The sequence below is a fragment of the Eurypyga helias genome, unplaced genomic scaffold (assembly GCF_000690775.1).
Source record: "Eurypyga helias isolate BGI_N326 unplaced genomic scaffold, ASM69077v1 scaffold35829, whole genome shotgun sequence".
In the NCBI taxonomy this organism is placed as follows: Eukaryota; Metazoa; Chordata; class Aves; order Eurypygiformes; family Eurypygidae; genus Eurypyga; species Eurypyga helias.
In genome coordinates this window covers 29,044-43,280 of record NW_010273357.1, presented here as the reverse complement: position 1 = coordinate 43,280, position 14,237 = coordinate 29,044, and the positions used below count along the sequence as shown (strand labels likewise).

Genomic DNA, 14,237 nt, shown 5'->3' with positions numbered 1-14,237 from the left:
GACTTTTCCTGTCCATCCATTAAAAAGTGAATTATGAAGAGTGCTGAGGCCAACAGATAGTCATTTAACCTTGTTAGTAAATACCAGGTAGCTGATACATGCTGCTGGAATGTTACACCACAGCCTCTCTCTTCAGCGTAGGTTTATGAAATTATCTCGTTACTCGATAAACTGCCTTCGCTGGGTGCATTTTTCCAGGGGTTCATTGTTCTTTGTGTGTTGGCACCGTAGCATGACTCTGGAGAGTCGGTTCACGGTGCGGTGAATTTTAAAGACTTGGGAGATGGCCGTATCTATTTTTCAGCAGAGGGATGAAAGCTTTCCCCCCACCCCCCTCAAAAGGTATTAAAAGTTTGAAAAGATGAGCTGAAATGAAAAGGAAATAATAACTAAAGACTGGATGGGAAGTAGTGCCTTGGAGTTATGCCTCTGTGTGTTTGCTTGTTTCCCCCAAAACCTTGGTTTTTTAAGTTCAAGTTAATTTTAAATCAAAGAAACCTGTTTTGTGAACTAGTAAGATACTTGAACTATACCACACATTATTCATTTATTTTTGTGTGAGTGCAATACAAATTTTACAAGCTGTAATCTTGTTCTTTTAATAGAGAGAAAACTATGCAGAATATGTTGCTTAGAGTATTAGATAAGCTACAGCGTGTTAATCAAATATTTTTGTGATATGAGGGCAGTTGAGAAAACAGTACAATTTTTGCTAATGGCACTGGTAAGTAAACGGATCTATCATTACATTGTCATGAAAAGTGACATTGAGCAGAAACACCCTGCCAATCCCTAGAAGATAAGTATTTAATGTAATTAGACAGACACTGTCTCCTTTGTTGAACGTAGCATTAATCACCCAGAGAAGTCCAACTTTATATGAAATGGCTTTTTCTGATATGTCTTTGTACAAGAAACCTTCTTACGTGGTTTTGTCATGATGATGTATTTGAAGAAATGACTGCTGTGGCGATGTGGTTTTCCTTATGACATCTCTTCCTGTTCTGTGTTCCATGATATTCTTTTATTTTGTTTAGCAACGTCACACTCTACAGCCGTGACTTGTTTCTAGAATCCTGCAGGCACTCGGGGCTGAACCTCTCTGAAACAGCTAACGCGTTCCACTTTCGAAACGCAAAGGAAACGCAAAGAGCTTCTTCCTTCTGTTCCTCAGCTCTTCTCCGTGGCGGTAGCGCGGGTTCGGTGTTAGGGCGTAAGCAGGACGGTTCTTCCTCAGGGGCTAGTTCCTGGTGTCACGCACCCGGGAAAAAAAAAGGACGCCTTTCTATGAAAACCACATTGTTAAATTGATGAAAAATGTTGCCCCCTTCCAGAATTCGTTGGCACTACATTTTTTTTCCCTCCTCGGTGGCTTGCGATCTGCGCTGTGAAATGCTGTCTGGTTATGAACGGGGACTGACGGGAGTGGGTGCACGGCTCTGCCTTCCCACCTCCTCCGTGGTGCCGGGGGCTTGGAAGGGGAAGAAGAGGCTTTAGTCAGGGATGACAGCAGACTTCACTCCGGAACAGGTGGAGGTCAAGCTGGTTTATTTGTTGGGATGAACAGAGTGCAGAGATGAAAAATCTTTGCCATAATAAGGTTTAGGAAGAAAATGCTGACTAGTCTAAGCTTTGATTCCAGCTGACAGATCCTTTTCTAGCGTTCATTACTTGATTTCACAGTTCAGGCAATTTTAAGAGGCTTAAAATTATATTTCTGCTCTCCTCTATAAAACTTTTCGATCACTTTCTAATTTTTGCTTTAAGTAAAGTTACAGGGACTCCCCAATATATCACTCCTGCCTTTAGACTCTTACAAAGTCAGTATGCCATCAGAAATGTACGGGTAAGCTTTTTTTTTCAGACCCCTAGTTTCCTGGTTCCGTTCATAAGCGAAGTAAAAATTTCACACGTAGGCACTGATTCGATCAGAAAATGAAAACTTCAGGGAAACTCCCCTGAGAAGCGGGGGGTAAAAGCACACATGAAGCCTAAGAGGTCCCTGTTCCCGTGGGGCATACGGGGTTTTCACGTTCCGGGTGGAGCGCTAAGGAAGCGTCGCCGCCCCGGCGTGCGGGGTTTCAGTCACCAGGCGCCGGTGAGCCGTGCTCCCTCCTGGAGGGGGGTCACAGCAAGACCCCGGATAATCAGAGCGGAACGTCCTGGGGTTGCGCGGCAGCGCTGGGGCCGGGGTGACCTGCCGGCAGCGCGGCCGATCCGTGCGGCACCACAACGGGGGTTCGGAGGGCTGAGCTGCGGGACTCCCCTAGGTTAGCCTGCCCGTCCCGTGCCGGCTGCGGGGCGGGGAAGGCAGGCCTTGCTCCTTTCCCACCCTTTTTCTTCCACCACCACCTGCTTCCAACCTGCTGGAGTGGGCAGAGTAGGCGTATCTTTAGCCATTTGCTAAAATCCTCCCCCTCAGACTCTCTGTTACTTCTGCATTCATTCTTTGCAGGAAGAGGAAACTCACTGGTCAAACCCTTGGACACCAGAATAGTTGCATGCAGTTTCCCAGGGAGCCAGATAGCTCTAAAGCTTCCCAGTGAGTGACAGTTTCTCTCTTCTATTCTTCTGAAACATGTGTTTTACACATATACTGAAAAATGTTAATATCAATTTACAGCCAGATTCTTGCTTTTTAAAAAAACAGTCTCCCGAAGTATATACACTCAGAGCACCTCAGCACACTTGTCACTTTTTTATGTAGGAAAAAGTGTTGGATGCTCTTATACACATACCATCATTGGGCTTGAAAGCTGTTCGCTCCTTCCCAGTTAGTGGCAAGAACACTGGACTTGCCAGCACCAAACTGTGACACCTTTTTTGTGTGGCTGGTAGAAATCTCACGGGGGTAGATATCCAAAAAAAAAAAAGGGGGGGGGAGGGGGGTGTAAATCTGTGCATTTGGTTTGAGTATCTTCAATACCATGATATCAGCTCTGTCCTAGCAGTCCCTGAATCACAAACCATTGGAGGCTGGGAGAGTATTTTGGAGAATTGTCCCTGGTCTTTTCCTCTTTCCTAGGCATCCGTTAGGTACCACCGTCAGGGAGAGGATACCGGGCTAGGTGGATCCCTGTAATGTGATTTGGCATGGCTGTTTTTCTGTGTTGCTAAGCTCACGAGATGAAGTTATGTAGGTTTATTTCATAATGCCAGAGCAGCAGTTTCTGAGGTTCGACAAAGCTATCTAGCAAAGTGTCTAATGAAAGAAAAATCCTGTCCCATACTGTAGCTTTCTTGGTCCAGTGAAGCAGCATCCTCATGCACACACATCCTGTAAAGTTACCTCTGATAGCTCCCTCTGTCCCTTCGTTTTTGTAAGCTAAAGTGCCATTTTCCTTTTAGCAGCTTAATTGAACCTAAAGGCACCCGTTTCCTGCAATGTGGAATTTTGCTAATTTTACTATTTGCTCGTAAGTTTTCCCTTAAGCAAACTGAAAGCTTCCCCTTTATCACTTCACTGGGCCAAGATTTCACACAGTATCCTGCTTGCTACAAAATATGATAGTGTTCTCTCTCACCTTGTTTCTTTTTTCTTCTTTTACTTTCTTTTATAAAATTAGGATATCTAAGAAACCCCGAACACCGCGGAGCACTTCATGGTGGGTGTGCTTATTCAAACAATGCCAATGCTCTTGTTCTCAGTGCATAGACATTCTGTGTTGGTTGGGGGGATGTTCCAGGTGTCCCTCTCCAGTGTCTAGGACGGAGGGAGCTCCTGCCGAGCACTTTGCCAGAGCGACAGCACTGGAGGGAGCACTTCCATGTTACCTCTGCCCTTCCCATGCCTGTTTCACGACACTTGCAGGGATATTTTTCCCTGCGAGCCCTCTGCCTCTCTGTCAGACCTGTTTTAAACGGCTCAGTAGACGAGAGAGGTGTTGGGCAGATCCCACAAGCTGACCTGCCGGCTGTACGGCCATACTCGGCTCCTCTGGAAACGCTGCCAAAGCCAACTGCTGTGCTCTGCCTTCTCTGCAATGGGGACAAAATATTTTTTCCGGGAGGATTCTGTGTGCCTCCTAGAATCCAAAAGCCATTGGGAATGCAGAAAAATGAGGCTGATTTCACCTTTCTGATATCACCTGCCTGGGAGCCGACCTGTTGGAAAGCAGCTTAAGTCTCCGCTGCCCGGGAGCTGCTGGCGGCAGGGCCGCGGTGCCTCTCCAGCCGGCGCTCGCCACCGCTCAGCTGCCGGCAGAGGCTTCCCAGTAAAAGAGCACAGCAGAGAATTCCCAGTAAAAGAGCACAGCAGCTGCAGGTCAGCTACAAACTACTGTTTGTGTTACGGAGAAACGAGGTGGCGGTTCAGTCCTGAGACTCGAACCGGAGCGGTCGTTTGGGAAGCATACCAGGGAGCACTGGATAGCAGTACCTAACAGCTCCACGAGTACGCTCTCGACCTGTCAAACTACAAACCCAACTCAGTTTGCAGCCATGCGCAGGAAGGCAGCTTGCAGCTTGCTTTGGAATAACGTGTGAACGCTTCCCCTCGAATTGCCGAGGAACCAGGTGACTTTACAGAACATGGTACATTACCTGAGCCACTTTCAATGCTGACCACAGCTCTTTTATTAACGAAAAGATATGTTCAATGGCAGTGAGTAGAGATTAAGTTTTCAGAACCAATATTAACGCCAAACTTAGTCTTGTCATCGTGAAAGTCATTTGAAAACATTACCGTGCGGTGACTGAGCTCACAGGTCAGAAAAATGTGTGTATTTACTCATCCCCACCTTGTGCCGGTGGCATTTAGCAGCCATCATTGTTGCATATAGCCTGGGTAGCCAGTGATCTTGTGGTGACATGCAAATAATGAGCAAATGATTTTGGGGCAGGGGGGGAAAACACAGAAAATTTGACTCCATCCTCTTCAGTTACTAAAATTCCCTTTGGTATCACTTGCAATTTAGCATCCATATGCATCTCAGGAAGATATAGTTGAAACATAAATCTATTCTGGGTCTTTTACTTGCAAAAATATCATACCTCAGCTATAATCATATGCAAAGACTTTTTAGAGGGCTTTGTAAATGCCATCCAAATTTATGATGGCATTTTTTGCCTTACAGCTCTAGATGTTCCAGCCCCAAAGCACCCACATAAAGGTATATTCTCCTATGGATGGCTGCAGTTTGTCCCTGCTGCTAAATCTAATCTGCCAAGTATGCTGAAAAACTCTCAAATCACATTTGAAAGGAAACAAATGTAGTCATGGATTTTAAATGACGATGTGTTTAAAGATGTCATTAGAACATTTTTTTTGATTCTTATTACAATATACATTTATACAATGCAAAATGATCCTGAAACTAACACTGAATCAAATGGAAAATTGAACTGTTATCTTGCTGTTTGTTATGCTTCTCCTCAAAGTTTTTAAATATAAACCCCAGGAAATTGTATTTTGAAGAAAGTGGTAATAGGTTGAGTACTAGTTTATTAGTTATTGAAAGAACCACTTGGGTGACAAGGCAGGAATGAAGGATAACTTGAGAGATCTTAAACAATCCAGATGATGCTGTAAACATAGATACAAACAAATGAGGTAATACACTCTATGGGAACATTGCACAACCAATTTAAGGCAGATTTTAATGGGATAGGGCTTTAAAATAACAATGAGTATTGCAATCCTCAGTTTTAAATTCTGTAGGCAAGATTTTCCATCACTATAAACTGATATTTCTCCTTTGTAAATGGAGCAGCACTCTTTACAAAGGAGAAATTTCAACCTTCTTTTTCCTAAGTGACATCAGAATTGTGATTCTAACTTGAATTATCGTTTTTGGCTAAAAATTGCTGAGGAGTCCAAAAGCATTTAAAACCTAAAGCCATTGAATCCATTTACTGCGCCTTTGGCACCTCTCTCTCTCAGTCCTTTTTGAACATTCTGGTCCTCATTTTAATCAATCTCTTTTTATTAAGTTCTTTGGCTCATTTACTTGTACGTGCATTTGTTTTATTTTATTTGGAACATTTCTTTTGTAGCGTCTTGAAAAAGAGTTGTGACATTTCTTTGGGACAGCTCCTTAAGTATCTGGCAGTCACCTGTGATACGATGCTGATGGGTACAGATAGCTCAGCTCTGTTTTCCTGATGATCCCTCAGATGTCAGTTCTGAGGAAACCGGTTGTGTGTGGTGGTGATGCATATGCAGTAGTTTCCTAAGTGGCTAGAGGGGGAGCTTTCATTTTTCTTCTGTAGAATCAGTGGTTATTAGGCTGGATTTAGGCTCGTGAGGCGAGGTACTCACCGGCAGGTAGTTGATCAGCCGTCACGGTAACTCAGAAAGTGGCCAGGGGAGCAAGTGGCCGTTGAGAGCGTAGAAACCAAGGAGCACTTCATTAGGATGAGTGAATTTCCATCTGCATTGTGTTTTGTGTATAGTGGAACAACTAACACGGCAAACTGATGGATGGCAGCTAGTGCGGTCGTATCTCAGCTGATGACAAAGTTTGCTCAGCACTAAGTAGAACAGACTTAACGACGGCTTGACAGTAGTATCGCCATCAAAATCTCCATAGGCTCAAAATTAAGAATTCCCCAGTTAACAAAGAAGCTGCTCAGCAGTTCTGGTGATACTGATTTCAGTGAAATTGCTGGAATAATTTGCACAGAAGGATGAAAATTCCTTGGAAAATTCTATCACCTTTTTCTTCAACAGCCAACTTGTTTTCTGCATCATCTGTTTGTTCTGCATGTTGTTGAGTTCATGGTCCAGCCGGTAACATCTGAGCTTCCGTGGGTCCTTTTCACAGTGTCCCTTGGGAATGAAGTTCCAGACCACATTTCATTCACAGCTTTTGTTATGAAATCACCATCGCAAGTCTAGTGGCAGAGGGCTACTGGGAATATGGGGGTGATCACCCCAAAGTCGTCTTTGGAGATGAATATTAGCTGGTCTGGCAGTGTGGCTCGTTTGAGACGGAGTTATTAAGATGTGTGCAGTCAGGAGGATGTTGGTAATTAATCAAGGGAAATTGGATGGATATACAGATAGAGCTACTGACAGAGCTACGCATCTGGAGCGAAGGGGAGTCGTTCTCCTCGCACACCGCTGCGACTCCCTTCGCTCCATCCCACTTAGCCCTAGTTTCAGTACCTCTGTCAGGAAGGTGCACAGGTATGTGGAAGAAGGGTTCGTAGATACTTATTTGTCTGGGAAGGATTTGGTTTGTGCATTCAATTCTCACACATCATTTTCTGGTCCATTTAAATATGTATCAGCCTCGTACATGACAATTTGAAGACCTTTAGCTGTACTCAAGGAAGACTCTTATGTGGTGCGTTTCTAGTACTGGCAAACGTAAGGAGGTAGAGGAATTAAAACCATCACAGTGCTCCAGTGCCCCTTAGAAGATGAGGAACATGAAGTATTCCCGTGCATTCACTGGTTAAACGTGGGCTGGAGGTTTGCGAAGTGCAGAGTTTTGGAAGGTCTTTCTGCGGGACTTCAACATCCGTGCAATGGCTCCAGTAACCAGAGTCTCTCAAGGACGAGGATCCCATTTACGCTTGCATTATGCATTGAGCAGAAGGGTGTGATGCATGATGTGGAATGAACAAAATAACTTGTGTGTTTAGGGAAATGCCAAATTAATGAAAATTCAGAAAGCTCTAATGTTGAAAAGGCACACAGATTCCTTGATAGACATACAATGCTGCTAACAGTTTCAAGATTATTGTTGTCTGAATTTTCTGCTTATTGTGTACTGCAATTAAAATTCTTTTCAACTGAAAAACCAATGTCAAATTGATATTTCCTTTTGGGAAAAAATACCAAAGTACACATCTTGTTCCATTTAGCACCATCATGGTCTTTGATCTGGTTCCCTCTGTCCAGTGAAAAACACGGATTCGTGTTCATGGGAGCAGGCTGAGACCATCTATGTTTGGCACAGACACGCAGAGACTCGCGTGAGCGCAAGTACAGCGAGTTAAAGCAACACACCCACTCAGGCTTCCATCTGTGTTTTATGCCACAAATCCCTTTGTTTTCTTTTTTATTTAGCAATTAACTTTTCCATTTATTCTGTAGTTAAGAGCTGCCATAAGGTGAAAATAGGCTAAGTCTGAATTTCTTCTCTCGAACCCTAAATACCGTTCAGAGGGGACTTGGACCTGAATTACGGAATCTGTGCTTCCTAGCAGTGCCAGGTGTGACTGTGATTTGGACAACAGTCCTGAACACAGAATAGTAAGAAACACTCCTAAACCCCACCTGGGTTACCCAGCCGTTGTGTTCTGGCTGTCCCTGTTCATTCCTTGCCCGGAGCAGATGGATGGAAAGAGGCAGGGAACGGGGAGGATCCTTGGCTCCGTTCCCTATTCCCCGGCCAGCGCAGCTGAGAGGGGCTGGGGGATAGCGTAATTTGTTGCTGCCCTGTGCCAGAGAGGAGGCAGAGGAGAGTCGGGGCTCGGGGGTGTCCTTACGGGTTGGCACTACCCCTTCCTTGGGGCCGTGTGAAGCGCTGAGGCCTGGTCTTCGGTGCCGTGGTCCTCGGGATTCGTTAGCTCTTGGGAACAATGCTGAGGAAAGCCGGGCAAGGCAGCAGCATCCTCCCTGGGCTCTGCCCGGCATAGCTTCAGTTTCAACTTTTTAATTTCCTGCATCCCTGAGCAACGCAGGAGGGGAGGCCGCGGGCTGGGGACCACTAATGTGTTAAAACTCATTAGGTACGAGACCGAAGACCTTTAAAACTAGCGAAGGGTCTCAAACATGGGTGCCGAAAATTAAACACCTCATTCCATATTTAGTCATTTACCTTAGCTGCTGCCCCGCAGTTGCTAATACACACCACGCCATCTCAGAGGTGGCCGGATTTTCCGGGGCACCTACGGTGCTAACCCGGTGTTGAGACGGCGTACCTAAAAATGAGACTAGTAGCATCAAATTGACATTTTCCTGGGTGATTAAACCTGAGTTCCCTCGCTCTCAGCTCCTGAGAGGAGCTTTGATAGAATGACCAGCGTTGTAACATATGGCTTAGCAAGGGAGAAAAAAAAGAAGATGGATATTAGAAATGGGTGGACGAAAGAATACGCAGGATATATCAGGCACATTAACCAAACATATGGTGCTAAATGAGATATTTTTTTTAAATTGCAAAAAAATTGACATTCCTGGCAGTCTCAAGGATAATGTGACATGGCTGTGATAAATTTAGAAGAATGGGACATATTTTGGCTTGTTCTTGGAAACCTTTTTCTTGCATGCCGACTGTATTTCTTCTTTTATTAACCCATTCAAAGAATGTTTGGATTTAGGTGCTAGAGCACCATGCTAGCGCAACATAAAATGTGAATGATGCTAATTGCTTTGCACTGCCTAACTTTCTGTCATACCCTTCCCTCTTAAAGGACAAAACATGCTTTGGAAATGAGCTGGCAAACTCGTCTTAATCTTTCTCTTGGTCAATATTAAGTGATGTAATTAAGCTCCTGTTTACATATTCTTCTGAACTAGGAAGCAGCCATCTTTTTCTTGAGATGTGATGGATATGATCACTCAAAATAAAATGTGTCATTACAAACCTCAAACAAAATAAAAACATGGTAGAGTTGGACTGTTCCAAACCCATACATTTCAGAATACCCTGAGATTAAAAAAAAACCCACAAAGTGTAGCAATAATAATGGCAATCGGTATGATGATGACAAACATGACAAAAGTAGGAAGCAGTTATCAGTGCTTCAGTTTCTCTTTCTTCTCAATTTTACAACACAGTGTTACCTTAAAATCTCTATTTTCACATGAAAACAGCGGCCTCAACCTTATAAAATCCATCTCCCTATGAACGTGACACTGTTCAGCGTTGCCACGGTGCAAGGTCCTTCATCAGCTTGGCTGTACCTCCTCGAGTTCCAGCGGTTGGACACGTTCCCATGAACTTGCTCCAGCTTTAACCCCTATTCCCCTGTTCTCTCTGCCCCTTCCCCCTGCCACGGTTCAGGTGAGCCAAGCAGGTTTTTTAGCACAGGGCTAAAAGAATAGCTCCTTCGCTCTTCAGAAGCTTTATTGTCCTTCCCAACCCTGAAGGGGTGTGCAGCTGGAGGAGATGGGCGAAGCAGGGAGGTCATGAGCCAGCCGAACCATCCGGCGCGCAGGCTCGGAGATCGCGCTCCTTCCGGGCCGTCAGCCACGCGCGGGACCTTGTGCCTCCACGCAAGGGTGCCGCACAAGCCCGCAGTTCGAGCAGCGCAGAGTGCATATACCCCGTGTGTAAAATAGTCACTTGCCCTGTCCGTGATAGTTTGCGCTTAGAGGGATGGAGCCTGCCTCTTCAAAACCAGCGCAGAGCTGTACCCACGGCCTTGCTGCAGCCGCGTAACCTCTACCCTTCCCCACGCACAAATATCGCCGCTGACCCTTGACGTTGTGTTTGGGGCTGGCGTTGACACTCATTTGGTGCTTCCATCCCCTTTTCCTCCGTCATAAGGAGACGGGTCGACAGTGCTGTTACGAGGGTCCGTGCCCTGGGTATGGACGCTCAGAGTGAGGAGTAACCAGGTTGCATCCCAGCTCGGCGGGTGAGCAGAAACTCAGCAGGATGCATTGGATTATTTCACTGAAGTACCTTGGCTCAGTCTCCTTTTCTCTCTTACCCCCAAACTGAACCAACTTCTTGCTTTTGTCCCTACTCCCAAGTCCTTAAGACCAATGTGAAAAACAAAAAAACAAAACCCAAAACCCCACAACCCAGTATTTTTCTTGCACAATAGTCTGTCAGTTCTAAACTTTTTCCTTTTAAAATATTAAGTAATTAACCTTTCTTGTTATGAGGAAAAAGCCACCACAACAGCAAACCCTTGTAGCAAACAGTTTCAAGACAGGAAGCTGCACAGCACTGGAACTCTAACCATTCCCTTGCTTTATTTAACCTTCTGAAATATAAACTGCAAAACCTCACTGAAACCATAAAGACCCCAGCAGTGCAGTGCATAAAGTGCAAGAAGGCTCCTGCATATTACAGTCAACATCCCAGGGACTATAAAACCAGTGTTATTAAATATAAAGTTAATAATATTGTCCAGAGAGAATATTGTCCAGGCCTCTCTCTTTACTTTTGAACAATTAAACTCTAGAAAATGCAGAGTTGGAAATAAGGGTGAATGGTTTTGCTCATGGACGTTCACCTTCCACGTTGTCTGATATTTTGCTTTTTCACCTGAGCCCTCAACTATTCTGCACCTTTGTTTTGCTACGTCCCTACGGATATGCAAAATGTCTGATGTATGCTCTATGCTGGAAATTACGTGTTTTCAGAGTATGTGCAGATAATCAGAATACCCACATGGCTCTAGAACCATAAAAATATAGAGAATAATATGGAAACACATACATATTCTTCATCTGTATGCTGTGATATTCTTTTATCCAGGCATAAATCAGACGCAGAAAAGGCTCAAAATTTAAGAGCCTAGTGCAATATATTGCAATATATTCATTCCACGAATTTCTTTGGTGCCACGGGCTTGATATGGTATGAACAGGAGTTATTCTTCCAGAGCATAACAAATGAGTCGTATTAGCATTACACCATTTCTGCCTGTCCACGGGAGAGGTGTCGCCCAATGCAACTTAACTCCGATTTTCATTGGAAGCCTTTGATACAGTTCAGGGGCATAATAACAACTCTGAAATAATTCCAGTGTGGCTTCTAATATCAAGACACAAATACCATTCACCCTTTAAAAATAATTTGGAAAGCAAAAGGCAACCACACAAATGTATTGCTTTCAAATACCTTTGAAGTCAAGAGCGAAAGGAGAGGCAGAGTTTGAACTCAGAAAACTTCATTCTCTAGTTGTGCCTTGAGTCGTGCAGCACATTTAAAAGATCCATTTGCAATAATCTACTAAACCAGTGAGTGAAAGACAGAACTCATAAAAAGCCTGTAAAAATCCAAATGCTCCAGCTATTACAGATTTCTAAAAATAAAGCAGAGTAGGTTTCGGTAGCAATAATAAGCTGCATCTTACCCATATTTCAGATTTAAAAGAAAAATATGGCTGCCTTTTAGTACTCGTTGTGCAAAGCGTGGCCGCTTCTGCCTCAACAGAGACCCCAGACAAAAGGGAGCTATCAGCTTGCTGTTGTATTCCGCTTCGTTTGTCCTTTAAGTTTTTCTAGCTGCTTCTGCACCCACTTTCACAATGCATAGGCTGTCGTTCCATGACCTAGCATTATTAAATTGCACTTATCATAATGCCATCGCCAACTACATTAAAGAAGTCAGAGAAGTCTGGTTTCAGCAGTCCCTCGCCTTCGCAGACCTCCTCCCTTGGAACGGCTTTCACACAGCACCATCGACCTGTCATTACAGGACCCAGAGGTGAGGCCTAACCCAAGAGCCCCCAGGCAGCTTAAGCGTTAGCCACGGCACGCGCTGTCCGCCCCAGCGCCTCTCCTCGGAACGGCATCCGACGTGCGACCCGCCCAGTGAGAGGCTGCGCTGCCGAAGCCCGCTAACCCGGAGGTCCTAGTGCCAAGACCTGCGTTCGGCTTTGCTAGGCTGGGCTGTTGGTAAAGGGCCCGCTGGCCGTTCCACGGCGCCTGAGGTGGAGAGGCCGGGCTTTTGTTTGAAGAGGGTGGGGAAAGGGACAGGATGTGTTACAGAGAGTGCCTTCTGCCTGTGTCCATCCCCAGCACGGATTCGGTCCGACCGCTCGAGACAGGGACCCGCCGCTCCCTCAGGACCAGGCAGGGTGGCTTTGTTCCTGCGGTCACCTGCGGCTCGCGTCGTTGGCAGCGCTGTGCCGAAGAACCGCCTTGTTAGGGGACTCCTTGGGAGTTGGTTCCTGCGATGCTTGGCTGGTTTTCTCCGCAGCGCTCTCCTGGCTGACTTTCCGAGTAAAGAGATGTCCTCTGGGTCTAGACGTGCTTATACATTTTTGTCAGAAAGATGCATTTGCATTTAGCCTAGAAAACTAAATGCGATGCTCGGTTCACATTTGAAAAGGAACTCACTTGGGCATAGTAATATCCACAAATGAACGACTCTTCTTACAAACCTCTTTGGAAGATACAAAAATAGGAATGAATGGCTGTGACATGTTTCTTTCTGCTATGAAATTCTGTCTCATTTAGAGAAGATTATTAAGGAATTGGTCGAATGGTGAAGCATAAAAGGGGATATTAGCAATTCATACTAGAAAGTATTTTGAAGGGTCTGTTTGGCATTAGCGTGGTTTTATCGAGGGCAGCGTGAATGAGGAGGAGCCTCTTCCTCTGCACAGTCCAGGTGATGCAGTGTGAGGGAGTGGAATTGCACCAGGTTGAAGCGAGGTCAGAATCTCACCTCATGGGGTTTTGTGCTTTATTAAAGCTACTTGCTGTAGTTTGATTTGTTGTGGTTACTCCCATAAAAAATATTTATTACCCTCAGACTCACACCTAGATCCTCAGGAGATATTTAGGCATCTAAGTTCTGTACACATTTCCCTTGAAATTTGGATCCGAGCTGTCTGGCAAATAGAACTTCTTTTAAAAGCTTTGATAATTGGTGATATAAGTGTGAATAATACGAGTGCTCCATTAACATCATATTCAGTGCACACCCCGCCTTTTAGAGTTGCGTTGGTGATTGATTAGTTCATAGGCCTTTCTCTATTTAGCTGTGTTTTATCTCACATTCATTTCTTTAGACCACTGAATGGCTTTCTCTGCCCCGTTTACACTCTGTATTTTGGAATTTTCTGTGGTTGAGAGAGGAAATGTGTCCCTGGTGAGGCCTTGTTTAAGTCTCATTGACAGTCTCTCTTAACGAGACTTTTTCTGCGCAGTGGGGGATATCCATCGGCTGTGTGAGAAGAACATTCAAAGACAGCCAGAACCCAAAAGAGCCTTTCCAATGATTAGAGTTTCCAAATTTTGTTTGGAAGCAAGGAGATGTCTTTACTACCTTCGTAAAGCAATAACGCAGTTTCTGGTCATCCTGCTTCCTAACAGGTTAAGAAAAAAATGTTCTTCTGCAACATCCTTTAGAAGAATCTTCTATTTCATACATGTTCACAAGCAGAGTCTTACAGATTTTCAGGAAAAACCCCTCTGAATCCACCCATGGATTCTTTAAGTGTCATCATCCTGGAAGAATGTTGTTCCAGACTTCGTCCTTTGTTCTTTTTGGACGTTCCCCTTCAGTATTCTTCTTCCGCAGCACACTGGCTGCGTTTATGTCTCTTCTACAACCACCACTCCGTTAGGAAAGGGGAATATACTGCGATGGATT

General features: G+C 44.8%; 1 protein-coding gene across 1 annotated transcript in view; it reads left to right on the top strand.

The window, feature by feature from the left end:
- Positions 1-14,237, top strand: part of NFIA (nuclear factor I/A) — a gene marked incomplete at both ends in the record, with an annotated part of 86,726 nt that overhangs the window by 51,186 nt on the left and 21,303 nt on the right. The window contains 2 exons of the mRNA XM_010159455.1: positions 3,567-3,606; positions 12,214-12,341. Coding sequence (XP_010157757.1) covers positions 3,567-3,606; positions 12,214-12,341 — 168 coding nt within the window. The remainder of the gene's footprint in view (positions 1-3,566; positions 3,607-12,213; positions 12,342-14,237) is intronic.